The sequence below is a fragment of the Mycetomoellerius zeteki genome, unplaced genomic scaffold, assembly GCF_001594055.1.
Source record: "Mycetomoellerius zeteki isolate Tzet28-1 unplaced genomic scaffold, Tzet1.0 scaffold320, whole genome shotgun sequence".
NCBI lineage: Eukaryota > Metazoa > Arthropoda > Insecta > Hymenoptera > Formicidae > Mycetomoellerius > Mycetomoellerius zeteki.
The window spans coordinates 48,696-66,143 of NW_017257306.1; the positions used below are offsets into that span (position 1 = coordinate 48,696).

At 29.3% G+C, this 17,448-nt stretch overlaps 1 protein-coding gene across 2 annotated transcripts; it reads right to left on the minus strand.

Annotated features, from left to right (window-relative positions):
- Positions 1-1,135: 1,135 nt before the first annotated feature.
- Pvr (PDGF- and VEGF-receptor related) lies at positions 1,136-17,007 on the minus strand. Of its 2 annotated transcripts, none has more exons than XM_018451745.1 (22): positions 16,859-17,007; positions 12,413-12,555; positions 11,734-11,929; positions 11,493-11,617; positions 10,552-10,696; positions 9,853-9,992; positions 9,193-9,367; positions 8,627-8,750; positions 8,272-8,447; positions 7,979-8,145; positions 7,752-7,893; positions 7,058-7,213; positions 6,507-6,686; positions 5,513-5,655; positions 5,258-5,426; positions 5,067-5,167; positions 4,655-4,805; positions 4,348-4,572; positions 3,988-4,156; positions 3,191-3,431; positions 2,470-2,907; positions 1,136-2,181 (listed from the first exon to the last, which is right to left on the minus strand). In XM_018451745.1, exons 1-22 carry the CDS (start codon positions 16,923-16,925, stop codon positions 1,510-1,512), a joined length of 4,245 nt encoding a protein of 1,414 aa, XP_018307247.1. In that variant the 5' UTR covers positions 16,926-17,007; the 3' UTR covers positions 1,136-1,509. The 2 variants fall into 2 exon arrangements, with proteins under 2 accessions (XP_018307247.1, XP_018307246.1); XM_018451744.1 differs by having other exon boundaries at positions 3,191-3,464.
- Positions 17,008-17,448: the final 441 nt, after the last annotated feature.

The following is a 17,448-nucleotide window of genomic DNA, read 5'->3' on the forward strand; positions in this document are numbered from 1 at the left end:
AATAAAAGTTGTAGAATAGAAATTTTATTTTATTGCGAGCATGAAGTCAGTCTATCGAAGATAACAATCGATACATTAGATAAGAAGAAATGGTAGTACGAATGTTCATATTATATATGTATTATATATATGTGTGTGTATACTTGCTTTAACATTTTTTTAGTTTTTAGATATAATTACTCCATTTTATTATGAAAATAAAACTAGATAATATTATGTATCTCATATACAATATATTTCACTTGTGTACAAAAATTTATTTCTAATTTAATATGATTCAGTCCTAATAAAAAAATGTGCAAATGTTGTGAATGTTAAGTACAAAAATTGATGAGATCTTTATTTACATACTTAATATTATTACACACACACACACACTCGCGCGCGCGCGCGCGCGTGCGCGCCATGCGTGCATAATCACATATACGAAAAAATGTATTTTAGTATTAAGCACTTTTATGAATTTGCACAGTTTATTTTTCATAAAAAATTAATGAAAGAATTCTCTTTGTCATGATTATGTGTTTGCGATAAAGTAAAGAGATAAAAAATAAAAGTGAATAACAATATATATATATACATACAAACTTTGAGTTGTGATGGAAACAAAACATATTAGTAATCAAATAGTTAATAGAAAATCTATAACGCACTTTTTCTTATTTTCTATATATATCATCTTGCTTAGATATACATGTACCTCTAAACATGTCATCGTTTGTACATCATTTTGTACACCATTAGAGACATTATTGTAACGATAGAAATATTACAAATGATGATACCTTAATAATATCACACTAATTAAGTATCTAAATTTCATACTTTTTTGATAACAAATAAATGTGCACAATTGAATTATTTCACAATATACTCTGTGTAAGCAAATAAATCAATAACCTGTAAATATATAATTTCTCAAATATATTTTAATTATTCACTTGAAAATAGTATCCCAAAAAATTTGTAATTTGGTAAATGCTTCAAATTCTATGCATTTTCCAAATGGAATGCGTCACAATATTCGAATGTTAATTCTTAAAATTAGGTAGTGGCACTTTTTCGTACTTATTAATAAAAAATTATTTTTATAAACATGAAAAAGCATGTAAACAATTTTGTACCGTATAAATTGCTATTACAAAAAATAAATAAAATTAAAATATTTGCGTATTATGCATGAATATACTGCTTCTTTTTCTTGATTTGGCGCAATAAATGATTTATTTCTACTTATACTAATTTCTAACATTCTCGATATGCTATTAATCGCCATATGGCACATTAACTGAGAAATATTTTGCGAAATATTAAATTCGATATTATATCACGCGTATTATTACGCGTATTATTATAAAGTATAATTACAATTATGACAATATAAAAAGTCGTAAGATCATTGCAGTGCAGAATTATGAATAAATTACTAAACTGCACTGAATCTTAGCGTTCAGTAAATAATTTAGTATTCACAACAGCACATACCTAACTACAAAATTTCCAAACGGACTAAGCTTTCTGGTCCACCTCGTGGTTACTGATCATCACGTAACTAGGATTGCTAAAACCATCCGGTATTCCCTTTCTCAGATCATTCTTCTGTTTTGGCATGTTCACGTAATTATCTTGCCTGCAGATGATGGACGGCGCATAATCTTTCTTTTTCAAGTCCGTCGTGTCCGTTTGTGCATCATTCGCGTTCGTGTCGTTCAGATCTATTAAATGAAGATTCCGTGGCGCGTTGCAATAACCAGAATCTCGATCGATCGGTCTGTCGACTGTCTGATCCTTCATCGCTTGCCTTTGTCGTGCGAATTCTGCTCTTCGCTCGTGGACATTGATCGGTTTCAGGTAGGGATCCTCTTCAGAATGCTTTAGCATGGGAGACAGCTCGACCGCGTCCTCGGAATCCGATGCGGGCGATGGAAACTCAAAGTGCGAGTGTTCCTGATGTGGTCTAGGACTAAATATTCCGGACTCATCTGTCGGACAACCGGGGCTCATACATAAGTACGACGAATCCGGCGTGCTTTTCGAGAATGGCGAGTTCACATAATCGTGACTCGGCGACGACAGAACTGCGTGATCCGGCGCGGACATCATTGTCAAATAGTCGTTTTTACCGCTTTCCAGATTCATCGTGTTCATATCCATATATGGTGTATTTAGACTAATGTAATGCTGGAACAGAGATAAAAAGCACTTTTGTTATGTGTCGTGTCTACTTTGAGACTTATATTATTAATATATTAATTAATCATTTAATTAATATTATATTAATTATTCAATAATTTAAATATACGTATGATTCCTTAATGCTAAAAATAATTTTTGTTATGTTTTATATTGTTTATTATGTATTCCTTTTTTGAAAAACTATTTATTTATACTAGAATTATTCATTTTTTCCGTTTGTGTTACGACCTAATAACATTACCGTTATGAAATAAAGATGAAAAAATAACTCACCAATCTCACACTTTCTTCTAATAAATTTCCAATGCTCGCCACAAGATCCGTAAAACTTGGACGTAGGGTTGGTTTCGCTTTCCAGCATTGCAACATTATGTCATATACTTCGCGAATAGCGTAATCAGGTTGTTCCATTCTGTAGCCCTCAATCAATTTTTGATATTGCTTCTCTGCTTCCATGCCGGGATATGGCGTCTCAGCCAAAGTGAAAAATTCCCATAGTACTATGCCAAAGCTCCATATGTCAGATTGAGTCGAAAACACTCGATCTCTGATTGATTCGATGGCCATCCATTTTATGGGCACTGGGCCGTCACCTTTTTTCTTGTAATTACCATCTTTATACATAGTCTTTGCTAGACCAAAGTCACAAATCTTGACTATGTTGTCCTCGGCAAGTAAGATATTTCTTGCCGCCAGATCTCCATGCAAGACCTGGATAAATATATATATGTTATCATTTAGTTATTAAAAGATGCATTTGATGCATAAAAAAATTATGTGAGTATTTGAATAGTTTCAACAAGTAAATTTTACCATGACTAGGGGATGATTTTCTAAATCCAATTTTAAAGAGTTAATTGTTTACGTTGCTTGAAATTATACGCAATTTTTATTTATTCTACATTTATACTTCATTTTTATTCATTAATGAAATTAAAACATTAACATTTTATAATTCTTTCGCAATTTCGCATTTATCTATGTCAAAACTTACGTTTCTTTGACAAAGATATTCCATTCCACGTGCTACTTGGAACGCCCAAGACAATAGATCTTGTGTACAGATTGGTTTAAGCTGTTGGTCTTTGTAGTCACCGCAGTAATTTGATCTCCATCCTGGTTGAGATGAATTACTGTTAATACAGCCATCTAGCGAGAAGTTAATCTCTGGAGAATCCGGATTCGTTCCCGGACAATAGTGCACCACATCGCCAGTGTCTGAATTTGCACTAAGACTGCGAGAAAAGGACAATGCCGCATATTTTATCCTATCATATGGACAGAAGAGAAAAGGAAAATCTTGTTAAACCGCACCCATTGCATGCACTAGTTTGTGCGTGTATATTTTACTTAATGGTATTTTTATTTAACAGAATACATTTTATAACGCATAAACGGTTAATCAAGAATTAGAAATTCTTCTTTAGAAATTCCTGGAATTTCTCATGCAGATTAAATTGTTAATACGAAATTCTTTGGCGTTAGTATAGAAATTTATTTCATTAAAAATACATTTAATTAAAATTAAACAATATAAAGACATTAATTGTTCAATTTTAATTCGATCGATATTCGCTCTAACATAAGATATCATATATGAAACAAAAATATTTGCTTTTTTAATTAACTCACATTGTATTTATGTGTATAAAAGCGTGAGGTTTCAAATGCAGCCAGTTTAGAATGCGATCAAAAATATTTTCTAAATGTTAGTTATACTTACTAATAAAAAAGGTAAGTGTGATAGTTATAATAATAACAGACTATTTGAAAAATGATCGGTGGACAAACCTGTTATTACTACTGACGCTACTGGTTCTCATTAGTATATCCATGCCGATATTAAGGTCGAGTTTCCCAGTTTTAGGATCGATTTGATTAATAAAATCGTTTCTATGTCGTAAAAGGTAATTATGCAAATTTCCGAATCGACAATATTCGACAATCACCAGTAATTCGCCTATATCGTATAATAAAACAATTTTAATTATTAACGCTTGATAGCATACTTAACTTTATCCGTTCCGTCTTTGCTCACAGTTGAGTAGGTATATTTTTACTTATATATATATATATATACTTTTTTAAAAGTGCGACATTTTAATAAAACATAATTACTAAATGTAATTTTTGTTTTTCAACGATACATACGTTTTGATATATTTTTAGTGCAAGCACCAAGAAGATTAACGACGTTTAGATGCTTTCCAAGATGCACCATAATTTTAAGTTCACTCGCAAGTGCACGAACATAAGTAGGATTCGTAGTTCGACGAACCATCTTCACAGCAACGGTAGTAACAGTTTCATTTTCGCATATTCCATGCGCTTCCGCTTTCATTACAACGCCGAACTCACCACTTCCTAATTGTTTTCCTAAAAAATAATCGAAATAATTAGTATATTAAACTGGATTACTTGGTATTTATTACACTATGTAAAGCGCAACCACTCTTACCGAGCTTCAATCTTTCCCTTGGAAATTCCCATTTTTTATCATAGGGAAGTAGTTCTGCTTGATCGTCAACTGTCAAATCTGGATTTAAACATTCTAAAGCACCTTCTTCAAAATGCATAAGACCCGCTTCCATCAATTCTTTCCTCATTTTCTGTGTAACGATTCAATTTTAATTTAATTAGATTGTATTTTCCATTAAATATTTTCTTATAACGTTATATGGAATTATATTTCATATAGAGTAACGAAAAAGTTTACCTACAAAGTTTTGTGTTTATCAAATCATTCTAATACATTATTACTATTATAATAATTTTATAAACATACTTTGCCACACAAACTTTGCCACACAAATTTTTTTATCGTCCTGTATGTTTCTATATAAATTATAATTATAGAATGTATAATTTACCTTTTCACGACGAACTTTAATCGTGAAAAAGATTGCTAAAATCACTAGGAAAAAACCCAGAATAGCTATTGAAATAGCTAATATTATGTCAAGTTTGTGCCCTAAAAAAATGTTAAGTTTTTTAATATTATTCTACTTGATATTATTTTTTTAATACAATATTTGTTGTTATAATATTGTTTAAAGCTTACATTTTGCATTTTTCACCGTTATCTGCTGATAAGTCTCGTTGGTGCCCAATCGGCTAAAAGCCCGACACGAATATTTACCACTATCATGATGCTTTAAATATTTTATATTAAGTTCTTGATAATTATATTTAAAAAAATATTGATCATTTTCTTTCAATAATACATTGTCCTAAAAGTTATTAAACATAGAATATAGTATACATCGCATTTATTTTTGGTTTTACTAAACGAAAATAATTATAAATGCGTATGTACCTTATACCACATAACTGTTGGTTTGGGCATTCCTTCTGTAAAACATTTTAAAATTACCGTCTTGTGACCTTCGGCCATCACATCGATAGTTCTTATTTTAGTTTCATTCATATTTGTTTTGGTAAAATATGGTGGCACCGGATCTATATAATCAAATAAATACATCAAATGTATAAAAAAATCAGTTTGGACATTTTATCATGTAAATAAGTATTGATTTAGAATAATAGATATATTTTTATAATAAATGAGCTTTATGTATACGAAGATATATAAAATATTCCTCGAATCGGATGAGTTAACAATAAAATGTTTCTAAAAAGTTTGTTGATTTTTCATAAAGAAATAATTATGCAGGAAAAATTTCAAAATTGTTCATTTTTTAACAAACTAAGATCAAATTATGTTTTTTTAAATAAAATCATATTTTTTTCTATATTTTTATAGTACATCCCTAGTAGCACAATTTAACATTGGCCCAACAAATCCTAATGTATGCCAACGTTTAACCAATGTTTCACCAATGAATTGTGCTGCTCGGGATGAAAAGATGAATTAATCGATATATATATGTAATATTATATAACATTATAATTAACATATCATATATGTTAATTACTTGATCCCAAGATAATTCAATTAATACTTACAAGATAAATTGTTATCGATAATTAAAGCAGAAACAAACGTAAACAAACATGAATGTAGAGAACATACATAGGAACGTACACATAGAAATAATAATCATTGAATTGATTCGTTGAAATACGTAAAGAAAAATCGAAACACATATAAAGTAACGACCGATTTGAAGAATATCCTGTATATTTTCATATATTTCATATAATATAAATTATTAAAACATTCCGAATTTATTAAATATTAAATATATAAAACTTCTTTGAAAGAAGTGTATTTTTAAAATTGTGAATTAATATCAATTATTAAATATATATATATAAATACTATAAATTGAATATTTATATTGATGTACCGTGAATAATTAATTTGTAGTTTACATAATCAGAAAGGGTATCTGCGACCTCATAATATAATGTACTTATGATTTTTCCAGTACAGACATAATTTTGGGCATCTGATTTTTGGACACGATAGAGTTTCAACGTTGATCGATAAGTGAATGGAGTTTTATGTCGCACAATGTGTAATCTTTCTAAAAATAACAAAGATATAATCGATATTTGAGTTAAATCATTTGTATGCACGCGCGCGTGCGTGCATGCGTGTGTTTTTGTTAATTTTATAATATTTTATATACATTGATAATAATTTATATATTACATTACATTTTATATACTAAAATTATATTAAAAATTTTAACTGTAATTACAAATATTAAATTATCATACGCATAATATATAATATAATATAAATTGTATTTTTATCTATCATTTTTTGTAAAAGCACTAATATTTTCAGAATTTATTTTTCTCAAAAAAGATCCTATGATTTATATAAACTCCGATATTTATAAGTATTTTCATTTTTTAATTTATTTCGATTCAATTCTCTTAAAATAATTACCTGTTTCTACAAGTGGTTCTTCAGTTTCATTTACTAATACGGTCCATGTAAATTCATTCGTGTAATTGTAAACGGAAGCGGCACATACCAATTCTACGTCATCACCTTCTGCTACAGGTTCTTTTGGCCCAATAATACCAAAAGCGCCTAATCCATCTAATTGAAATTTAAAGAAAGATTATTATTATTGTTTTTTACATATATAGATTTAAAAATATATATTTTAACAAAAATTTTTATTATTTTTAAGTTTAATAAGATAATAGTTGCATAATAATACAGATTTTATGAATAAAATAAAAATGATAAATAAAAATTATTTTACATTTTGTATACTTGCAATAGTGTTTAAGAAATGAACAAACTGTATTGTGCAAAATAATGCGAACGAATATCTGCGTTCAGCAGATAACGTAGCTCAATGAGCACTCTTGTCATTAATGCTTTATTACGATTGGTTCCTACACTTACATTCAATAAAGAACTAAAAATAAAAATCAATCATATTTAATAATCAATTAATCACTGAGCGTTCATTGATCTGTCTCGTCTGCTTTTTAGAATTTATAATTAGAATGAACAAATGCTCTTATTTACAAAATTTAACTTTCTAATTGATACATATTCGAAGTATATCAAAAGATGTTAATATGATTATAAATTATAACAGTTAGATGCAAAAAAGTATTTTTACCTGAAACAAGAATGTTGTCAGTTACAGAATCACAGGCAAGGACATTGCAAGCTTTACATGTTATTTTTCCCGATACTTCGATAGGCATTTTTAATATGGATTCGAATCTGTAACTAGAGTAAGCTGCGCTTTGCGTTATGTCCTATAAAATTCATAGAATTTTCCTGTTATAAAGATAAAGATAGAGACGTATCTAATAAAATCAGATTAACATAAAGTTTATTTACCGTCGGATATACAATTGTTGAATTCTCAAGTGACGGATAATTAGGACATCTTAGAAAACTCCATGTTATATTCGGAGATGGATTTGATATTACTTCACAATGAAATTCTGAACTTTCGTTAGGTGGATAGTAAGGGTCAATACGCGTCAATATAGAAACCGGCTTAGCTGAAATTAATAGTAATGTAATATGAGTTAAAACTAAAGTTATAAACAAATAGTTGTACAATATTATATTTACAGTGTATTTATTACAATCTTTTTTTAGTTAACATTAAAAGATAATTTCAATACCTATGACATTTAATGTAAAGTTCAATTTTTCGATCATGTAGTCATTTTTTGCTTCAAGTGTATAATTGCCTGAGTCTATCACATTTAATGACATTATTTTTAAAATAGTAGCTGTTGCACTTGTATTCACAAAATATTTTGGGTTTTCTATAATTTCTTCAGAATCCGGTTTGAACCTACAATAAATAAAGTATATATTTAACGTACTTATTACAAGTAACTGATAAGACAAGAAAATATCTTAATTACACGCGATTGATTTAATTTATTCGCATATATATGAATACATTAATATAATTTTCTAATTTTAAAAAGTAGATCTTATAATACATTGTAAAGCATTGTAAAATTTTACCACTGTAAATGTGGTTTCGGCCATCCATCGACGTATACGACCCACTGAACATAGTTGCCACTTTCTGCTTGATAATATTTATCGGTATGTTGCGGGGTAAGATGAATATATTTCATTTGAGGGTCTGAAATAAAAACATACCGATTAGTTTTACATACAAAAAATGTACACAAAATTTATACTAATTTTATATTGAGGATTGTAATGGTGCATTGCATGATTTTTTAAAAATGTATATACCTTTTATTGTATAATACTCGCATATAATCAGCCAATTGAGATTATTATTGCATGTATATGTTACAGGCAAAGTCCGCAAGTGGGCATTGTCAACATTGCTCAATCCAATTCCATTGGGCAATGTCGATATTGCCCACTTGCGCACTTTGCCCGTAACATATATATGTATATATATATAGTTTCACCACAAATATAAGTTGTTCAGTTATATATATCTAATAATAAGTTAATGATTAATTAACTTATTATAAACTTATAGTTATATATATCTAAGTTATATATATCTAATAATAAGTTAATGATTAATTAACTTATAATAAACTAACCGTGTATCGTGATATTCTTCGTTATCTTCTTGATGTCATGAATCGACCTAATGACGCACTCATATTCTCCCGCGTCTTCGTCCGTTACGTTAATTATCGTCAACTGACACGTAACTAGGACAGAATTCCCATCAAGCTGTTTTCTGAATTGTTTAGTGCTTATTCTACTGCTATTCTACAAATAAAAAAATAAGGTCACGTGTGTACATACATGTGAGTAATAAATATTGCAATTGAGAAGATCTAGAAAACCTGTATTACTTGTACATTGTTAAGATATGCGTTTTCAATTTTTAGGTAAGAGAGAGGAAAGTTTCTTATAGAGCTTCCGAATTAGGATTTTGCCTTCTAATTCTTATTTGATGAAAGAATAAATAATTAATGATATTAACTTCGGTGTTAAAAAATTATTTTCTCCTATTTTTATAAAGATAATAAAAATAATTAACATATTATGTTCGTGAGAAACTGGTTAAAAAAGATATAAAAAAGAATCTCTCTCTTTCTCTCTCTCTCTCTCTCTCTCTCTCTCTCTCTCTCTCTCTCTCTGTGGAAAGAAGAAATTCTCCTCGTTACTAGTTACCAATTGAAACACATTCATAATCAAGATTTAATTTTACTCTAATTCTGTTTTTTATTACACTAAGATGGTGCATTTACCTGTTGCGGCGTATTCCAATCGAATACATATCTCATGGCTATTTCTACTTCAACAGTACAATTTACATAAAGATTTTGTCCACGAGTAACATGTAGAAGACTCTCATCTTGAATTTTTGGATCGGGCAAGGTTTGTTTTACTGTGTAAATAATTTAATCATTCTTATTAAATCATCAAAATATTACAAAAACAATCGACATTGTTTTAGTATAAAATTGGAATGATTAAGATTATGAAGTGGTGCTTCCGAATGTCATATATAAGGAAAAGTAGGAGAATTGCAAATACCTAAGAGAAAAGTTAAATAAACGATTATTTATCAACTATATAGAAGTTTATTCAAAGCATATTAGCTTTAAATTGCAATAATTATCATTTGTATATTATCAGTATTAACTATAATTTTAAATAAAAAGACAAAACTCAAGATTCTCGGCGTGGCAACAGGTAATTCCGAACGATACAAGAGTTTTGTTTAAAATTGTATTAATATGATTATATGAATGTTAATTATTGTTGTTTAAAGTCAAATAACTGAAGTGTTCTTGTTTAAAAACTGTTATGATTGATAAATAATGATCGGCTTTATTTAACTTTTCCCTTAAGTATTCGCAGTTTCCAGGTTCTTCTCTATATACCTACATACATTACATAATATATGTGGCTGAATTAACATCTCGAATCGAGACCACACTTACGATGCACCGACAATACGTAATTGACCGCGTGCTCCTCGCCGTCCTGCTCTATCGAGCACTTGTACCAATTGCTATCTTTTACTAGTAAGTTCCTAATCGTGAAACCAATTCTTGGATCAAATGATGCATTCTTTAATTCTTCTTCCTGCATTAAAGTTGAAAGATTTTCAACATTTGCAATGTTAAGAGACATTATTTAGAAACATTTTGCAATGAATAACAAGTTAATAAAATTAGCTATTTTTGATGATATTATATCATGATATCAATTTATAATGTATATTAGAGAAAAAAAACTATAAGAGCAACAACATACTAACTTTTTAATTTGCTACGTTACAATAATTCTTAAACTTATTTTTCATATGACATAAAAAATTAAAACTCTTCTAAAAGGATAACCAAATGGATAAGGATACATATACATGTTAATTCTATAGAATTTTCTTCTTTTCTTCTCTCTCAGTGAATTTTCACTGTGACATAATCGCTTTACAAAAATGTTTTACAAGGATCATGGCATACAGAAAAACTTAAGCAGTAAGATTAACCAAACAGTAAAGAAATGAAATGTAAGGGTAAGGCCACAACTTTACTTTAAGAAGCCTTAAGTCATAAGGCGAAAGAGATTAAGTATGGCCTCTTAAAGAAAAGTTGTAAACCTAGCCTTAGATTGCTATTTGCTACGTTATGATCTTACGGTTTCTACTGAATAGCCAATTCGCCTATCGCTTATGTTTTATTGCATTTTATTGCAAGCTGTTTTTGTGTGCCCTGACTCTGAGCGTGAAGATAAAATATATTAATATATTTCAACACATTTAAAGTTTTTAAATTTTTGAATCTATCTGTTAATTCGTTTAGAGCCGAATATAATTTTATTTAGCTTTATTTTTAAATTATTGCAAATTATCTTCTGCTAATTTATCTGTGATACTCACGTTATTGTCGGATAAGATTGGTACTAAATCTGGCGATGTAGGTCTGCATGGTATTACGATGCTACCGCCAGCAACAGCACTCAGATGGGCATAAGTATCCGCTTCAACAAATAAATTTGTATTGGCTGCAACAATGTGAAGAATGTTGAATGCAGAGACGCAAATATGGCAAGTAAGATGCAAGCACAAATGTTTCTTCATTGATCCGCATTTTAACGAGATGTACACGATTTGATCTTACATTTTACATAAACGTACAACCAGTTCACCTCGGGATCCTCTCTCTCGTAGGAATTTGTAATAATTTCAACGTTGCGATCGGCGCAATTATACCAGCCTGTATCACCGAAAACGGTGTTTGGTCTTCGAAAAACAAATTTGTAAATGCCATTAATTTCATCGTATTCTTCGGTCTTTTTAGGGGTTGAAGTATTAACCTGTCAGAATAATAAAAGGTTTGATATACATGTTGAAAATTAAAATTTCCAAAATTTTTGGAAATTTTAATTTGTAAATAAAAATTTAAGATAGGAATACTATAACTTCTAATGCAACTTTTATTTTTATAAGAAAGTACAATAATATTGCTTTTTAGAAAATATATCTCAAAGTTTTTTACCTGTAAAAGAAAAAATATTCATATTTCTCTTACTAAACTATTTAGATAATAATTATATGAAAGAGCTTTATATATAATATATGTAGTAACTACAAAAGCATAATAAACAATTAATCAAAATTATTTAATTTTGTAATGGATAATTGATTATTCAAACAATTTTTATATATGGGAATGAAAAATATTCCAATACTTTTAATATAATTGAACTTGTAACTTGAAATGTAAGATAAGATATAGCGATATTAAGCGACAAATAGGTAATGTAGAAAATTATTCTAATAAAATTTATAATGCATACCGATTCTCCAAAGTCATTGGGATAAATAAAATTAATTGGTGTGGAGCCAGTGCATGTAATCTCTAAAGGTTCACCTTCATTTATTATGACTTGACCTTGATTCGGTGAGATAATTGGTTTATTTTTATATATACTTGCCGTTACTAAAAAAAACCAAAATTATTAATTCATATAATTCAAACACGACCTTTGCTTCTCTTATATCTATATTGCTACAATTTATGAGGTAATCGATAATCATTTTTTATCATTTTAACAGAGAAATGTTATTTATTCCAAAACTTTGTACACTGAGAAAAAATGCTGTTGATTCAATTAAAATCTATATTACGGGCTATCACTAACATAAGTAATTAATTCATATATATTTTTATTGACATAAAGGCTTTGATTATTGAAATAATAATTTGTCTTTATGTCAATAAAAATATACATAAATTAATCACTTATGCTAGAGCCCGTAATATAAACTTTAATTGAATCAACAGTATTTTTTTCTCAGTGTATCAATACCTCTACAGCACAAAGTTGCATATAAGTTGCAGCTACACTGCTGCAATATTGCAGCAACATTGCATGTTGCAGCAGCATTGCAGAGATTTTGCAGCGATATTGCTATAAATTCTGTACTGTATGGGTATCATCCAATAGCTACTTTTAAATTGCGATTCATCTTACGATAATGCGAACGCGCATTTCTGTCGGAATACTATAGAAGCTAATGTCGCAAGCTAAACGCGCAAAAGGCGGGAATAATGGTTAACAGTTCCGAAAGAAACGTCGTCACGTTAGCCACAATGTCCTGCGGATGATTGGCTTTATCTGACTCTCCTCGTTACACTCTCGTTTATATGAAAGGACGCACGTGCCGTCAGTCTGTTTCTGCGCAAATGCGACTGAGAGGAAGGAAGTCCTTTTTTCCTCTCTTGATAATGAGCTCGTATTATCAGCCAGTGTGTTTGTTGCAGAAGCCGTAAGAAATATAGAAACGCGAACAACTGGGATTTGTAAATATACGAATGATTTCAAACTGATTCGCATATGCCAAATAGTAAAGAGAATTGCATATGCGAATTTATGACGGGAAGTTTATATATTAATCTCTGCACAGTCATGTACGTAAATATGATATAAATCTTGTAAATATTGTAGTATACAAAAAGACTATCGCGTTACTGGCAATATCTTTGTATTGTCAGAACACAAAGTCATACTTAAAAATGATTGCGAGATATGACGGAACAAAATGAAAGTTAATAAGAAGAATTATTAATAAAATTTGAAAAAAATTTGATCTTCGAATTTAATCCTAATTTTCTAATAAAAAGTTTAAAAAATTTGATAGTCAAATTAGATTTAGATTTAAAAATATGTATTTAAGATGGTTCTTTAGTAAAGTATCGAAAATTTGCCTCATCAGAGGGCTTATCTAAAATCACAAATGTCTGTTATAATTTAGATAAAATATTGAAACTACGTGTATATATTAGGTTGGTGCAAAAAAAATGTCGGTTTTTCTGTATTGCTATTAAGAGCAGTCGTAACTTTGTTAAAAAATGTACAAAATTTAAATTTAAAAAAGGATTTTATAATGCTTGAAAACTCTACTTCCAAAAACTTACTATATTTTTTGAGTTTATGTGAGTTTGATAATTTTTACATATAAAAAACTACCAGCTGAAAAAAATGAAAAAATTTCTTTTCACTTTATAGGTCTGTTACGTGTCTCCCAGAAAATCAAGAAAATTTTTGACTATCTATTGTGAAAGGTTGAAGTTTTCTCTACAAAATCATTTTTTAATAATATTCCTACGATTTTTTGTTCCTGAGTTACTTGCGGATTAAGTAAAAGTAACATTCGGACTTTGATTGCTCATAACTTCGTTAAAAATCATTATATTACAATAAAAAAAAATATAGATTTTTAAAGCTGAAACTTCGCTCTATCAAATGCTATAATCACTAACTTTTTAAAAATATAATAGAATATATTGGAAAAGGGGAAAACCAACCATTTTTATAATACCGAAAAGCGACATTTTTTTGCACCTAATATTAATGAAATAGTATGAAACATAAGTATAATATAATAAATAAAACAAGAGCGGCATTTTCATCAAATGAAAACGAGGAGACGTTGCGTTTACTTTTCGAGGTTAAATTTGTATGCAAGTTTATGCATGTAAATATCTTTCCAGAATAGCCGACTACCTATTACATTTTTTGTACCTTTATAAAAAGCTATGATAGTAATAATCTCTATGGAACTTTTGCAATATGGCATTTTATAAAATAAATATTAAAAATAATAAAACTATTATGTTACAAATATTACTTCTTCGAAGCTAAAGATGCTATAAAAATAAATTTAAAAGGATATCAATATTAACAAGAGAAAATAAAACGTGACACAATGTTATTTCTAATAATATGCGTTTCTGGTTGAATTACTCTGAATATGTTGTCATCGAACAAAACATGTACTGCACAAATGAAATGACTAATGCTACCACGTATTACTCGTTTCCAATGCTGTCAATATCATTGGTGTTTTTTTTAAATGATATACACATTTCAGTGATGATTCTGCTCCTATTATCCATTGTGATCTGTATGGAATATCTTTAGGTGCTACATTACGAGTAGACCTTGATTACGTTAATTGATCATATTACTGGACGTCCTAATAAAAATTATTGTTATTTGTTAAGGCGCAGCACGAAACCAAGTTCAATAAAATTTCATCAATAGATGTACCGCTGAGAGATCGGCTATAAGAAATCGTAAAATAATATCTTATGTCTTGCGCCATGCTTAGCGCCGAGACACTACCGTGTTTCTAGATATAAAAAATAAATACCTACGTAAAATAAATATATCTTATGAGATATCTTTGTTTGACACAAAATGTCGTATTATTTCAAATTGCTAACACAATTTGGCAACAATTAGTTATCATGTTAATTGAACCACACGTAAGCTGATTAAAAATATAATTTTACGTTTAATAAATAAATTCTTAAGATTAGGAAATTTACTTTTTATAGAAATAATTATATAACTACAGTTACAATTTTTTTTCTTTTAAAAGTTACTGGTTATTATTTGTTATTGACTCTAAAATGTAATACTTTATAGTTATAGTTATTCAAAAGATAACAAGTCAGTACTTTTTAGTTAACTTTCTATTGATTTTTTGTAATATTTATGAATGGCTATTTTAAATACAAGAATTGTACATTTCTAATATTATTAAATTATTTTATTTGTTATAAAAATACTTATATATTGTATTTCTATTTACATATATATAATAAATTACGATTGTATTTTAAGAACTTAAATTCAAAGTATATTCAATTAATTGAATTATTAATTTATATCTAATAAATTAATATATACATTTGCCATGGAATTAAAATTATAGGATTACTTTGATTTTTTTAATTAAAATCAAATTCATTTATGATTATAACTTCACGAAAATATTAAGATTACAATTTTATATTTATTACGTTTCTGTCATAAGCTCTGAGTCTGCTAATTTATCGTTTTTCTATGAACATATGTGCGCCTATAACATTCTTTTTATTGAGAACGCTTTATTGGCTTAGTGTACAGGTGAGAGAGATTCGCCGTTTTACGGATCAAAGCATGAGTCACATGGCATTCATACTACGTGTGTCTTCCAATCTACTACTCCATTCAACTAACTCCATCGATTCGATCGCACGATTATCTATAACAGCGATTCCAGTAAATTTTAATCGTGTTAATATCAAGTGTAGTAATATTCGCTGAGAAATCACTGCAAAATTTTATCATTAAATTGTGAAATATAAGATGACTGTTGTGAACAAAATAATGAAGTGATAAAAATCAATGAAAACTAAAACTGAGTTTCGAGTAAAAACAATTCTGACGTTTCTGTCGTGAAGCTAGTTACAAGAAGTATCTAAATGATCGTGTACTAAGTATTTTCCAATTGTCAAAATTTTTTTTATAAAATTATTAAAATAATGGAACGAAATAATTAGTAAAATTTTATTATTTTGTATAAACTACATTATAGATTTGATATGTGAACTATTACGATTTAGAAAAAAACCCATATCATATTTGAAAAATTAGATATCATAATTGATAGTCAATAAGTCGTTTTAAAAACTTTTAAGAGCAAAAAGTCATGTTTAAATAAAATCAAATAAAATCAAAATTTGACATTCTTTAGGCAATTTATGAAATGACGCTGGGACATTAGTTTAATCAACCGATCAGTATTTGCTGAATATGCTTCTACGTCGCGTCATACACATCGAATAAAAATCCGACCGCGACACCGATAAATGTGACTCAATGGCAACGTGACCACGTGACCACGTTACGTTTCAGTGAAGGATCTCCTTGCATACGAATAATGGGCATCAGGTGTGTCGTATTAATTACCTTGGCAGAGCGCTAAGACGATAAGCGTCTGAACACAGAGTTGTGCGCGATACGGCAACATTTTCATTTCTCGCACATCTTACATTATCGATTTCTCACATCTTCGTACATCGATACAGCAACTGAATTTTGTACACGAACAGATACAACACGAACAGATTGGACGCCTTGCGTCCTAAAGAGGAGGTCCCGGAATCTCTCTTTGCGGACCCACTCACTCTCTACTCCGGAGACTTTCATACTGAAGCTCGCCGCAGGCGCGACTCAACAGGCCCCACCCGGCAGGTTCCCCGTTCGAGTACTTACAAGAGACAACGTCATCTCTCAACATCATTCGCCTCTTACGAAAGACATTTACATTGAACTGATTCTTAGACTGTTAATCGCACCGGCCGGCAATCATATGTATAAAAATATATATAGAAACTACACTGTAGATTGGTATGTGAGCTATTGCTCTGATTCTGAAAAGAACTCGCCCATATCGTATCAGAGAAATTAGATATAATGACGTGATAGAATGATATGAATCGTCTACGAAACTTTTTAAGAGCGAAAAGTTCTTGCATAAAATCAAATAAAATTTTGTA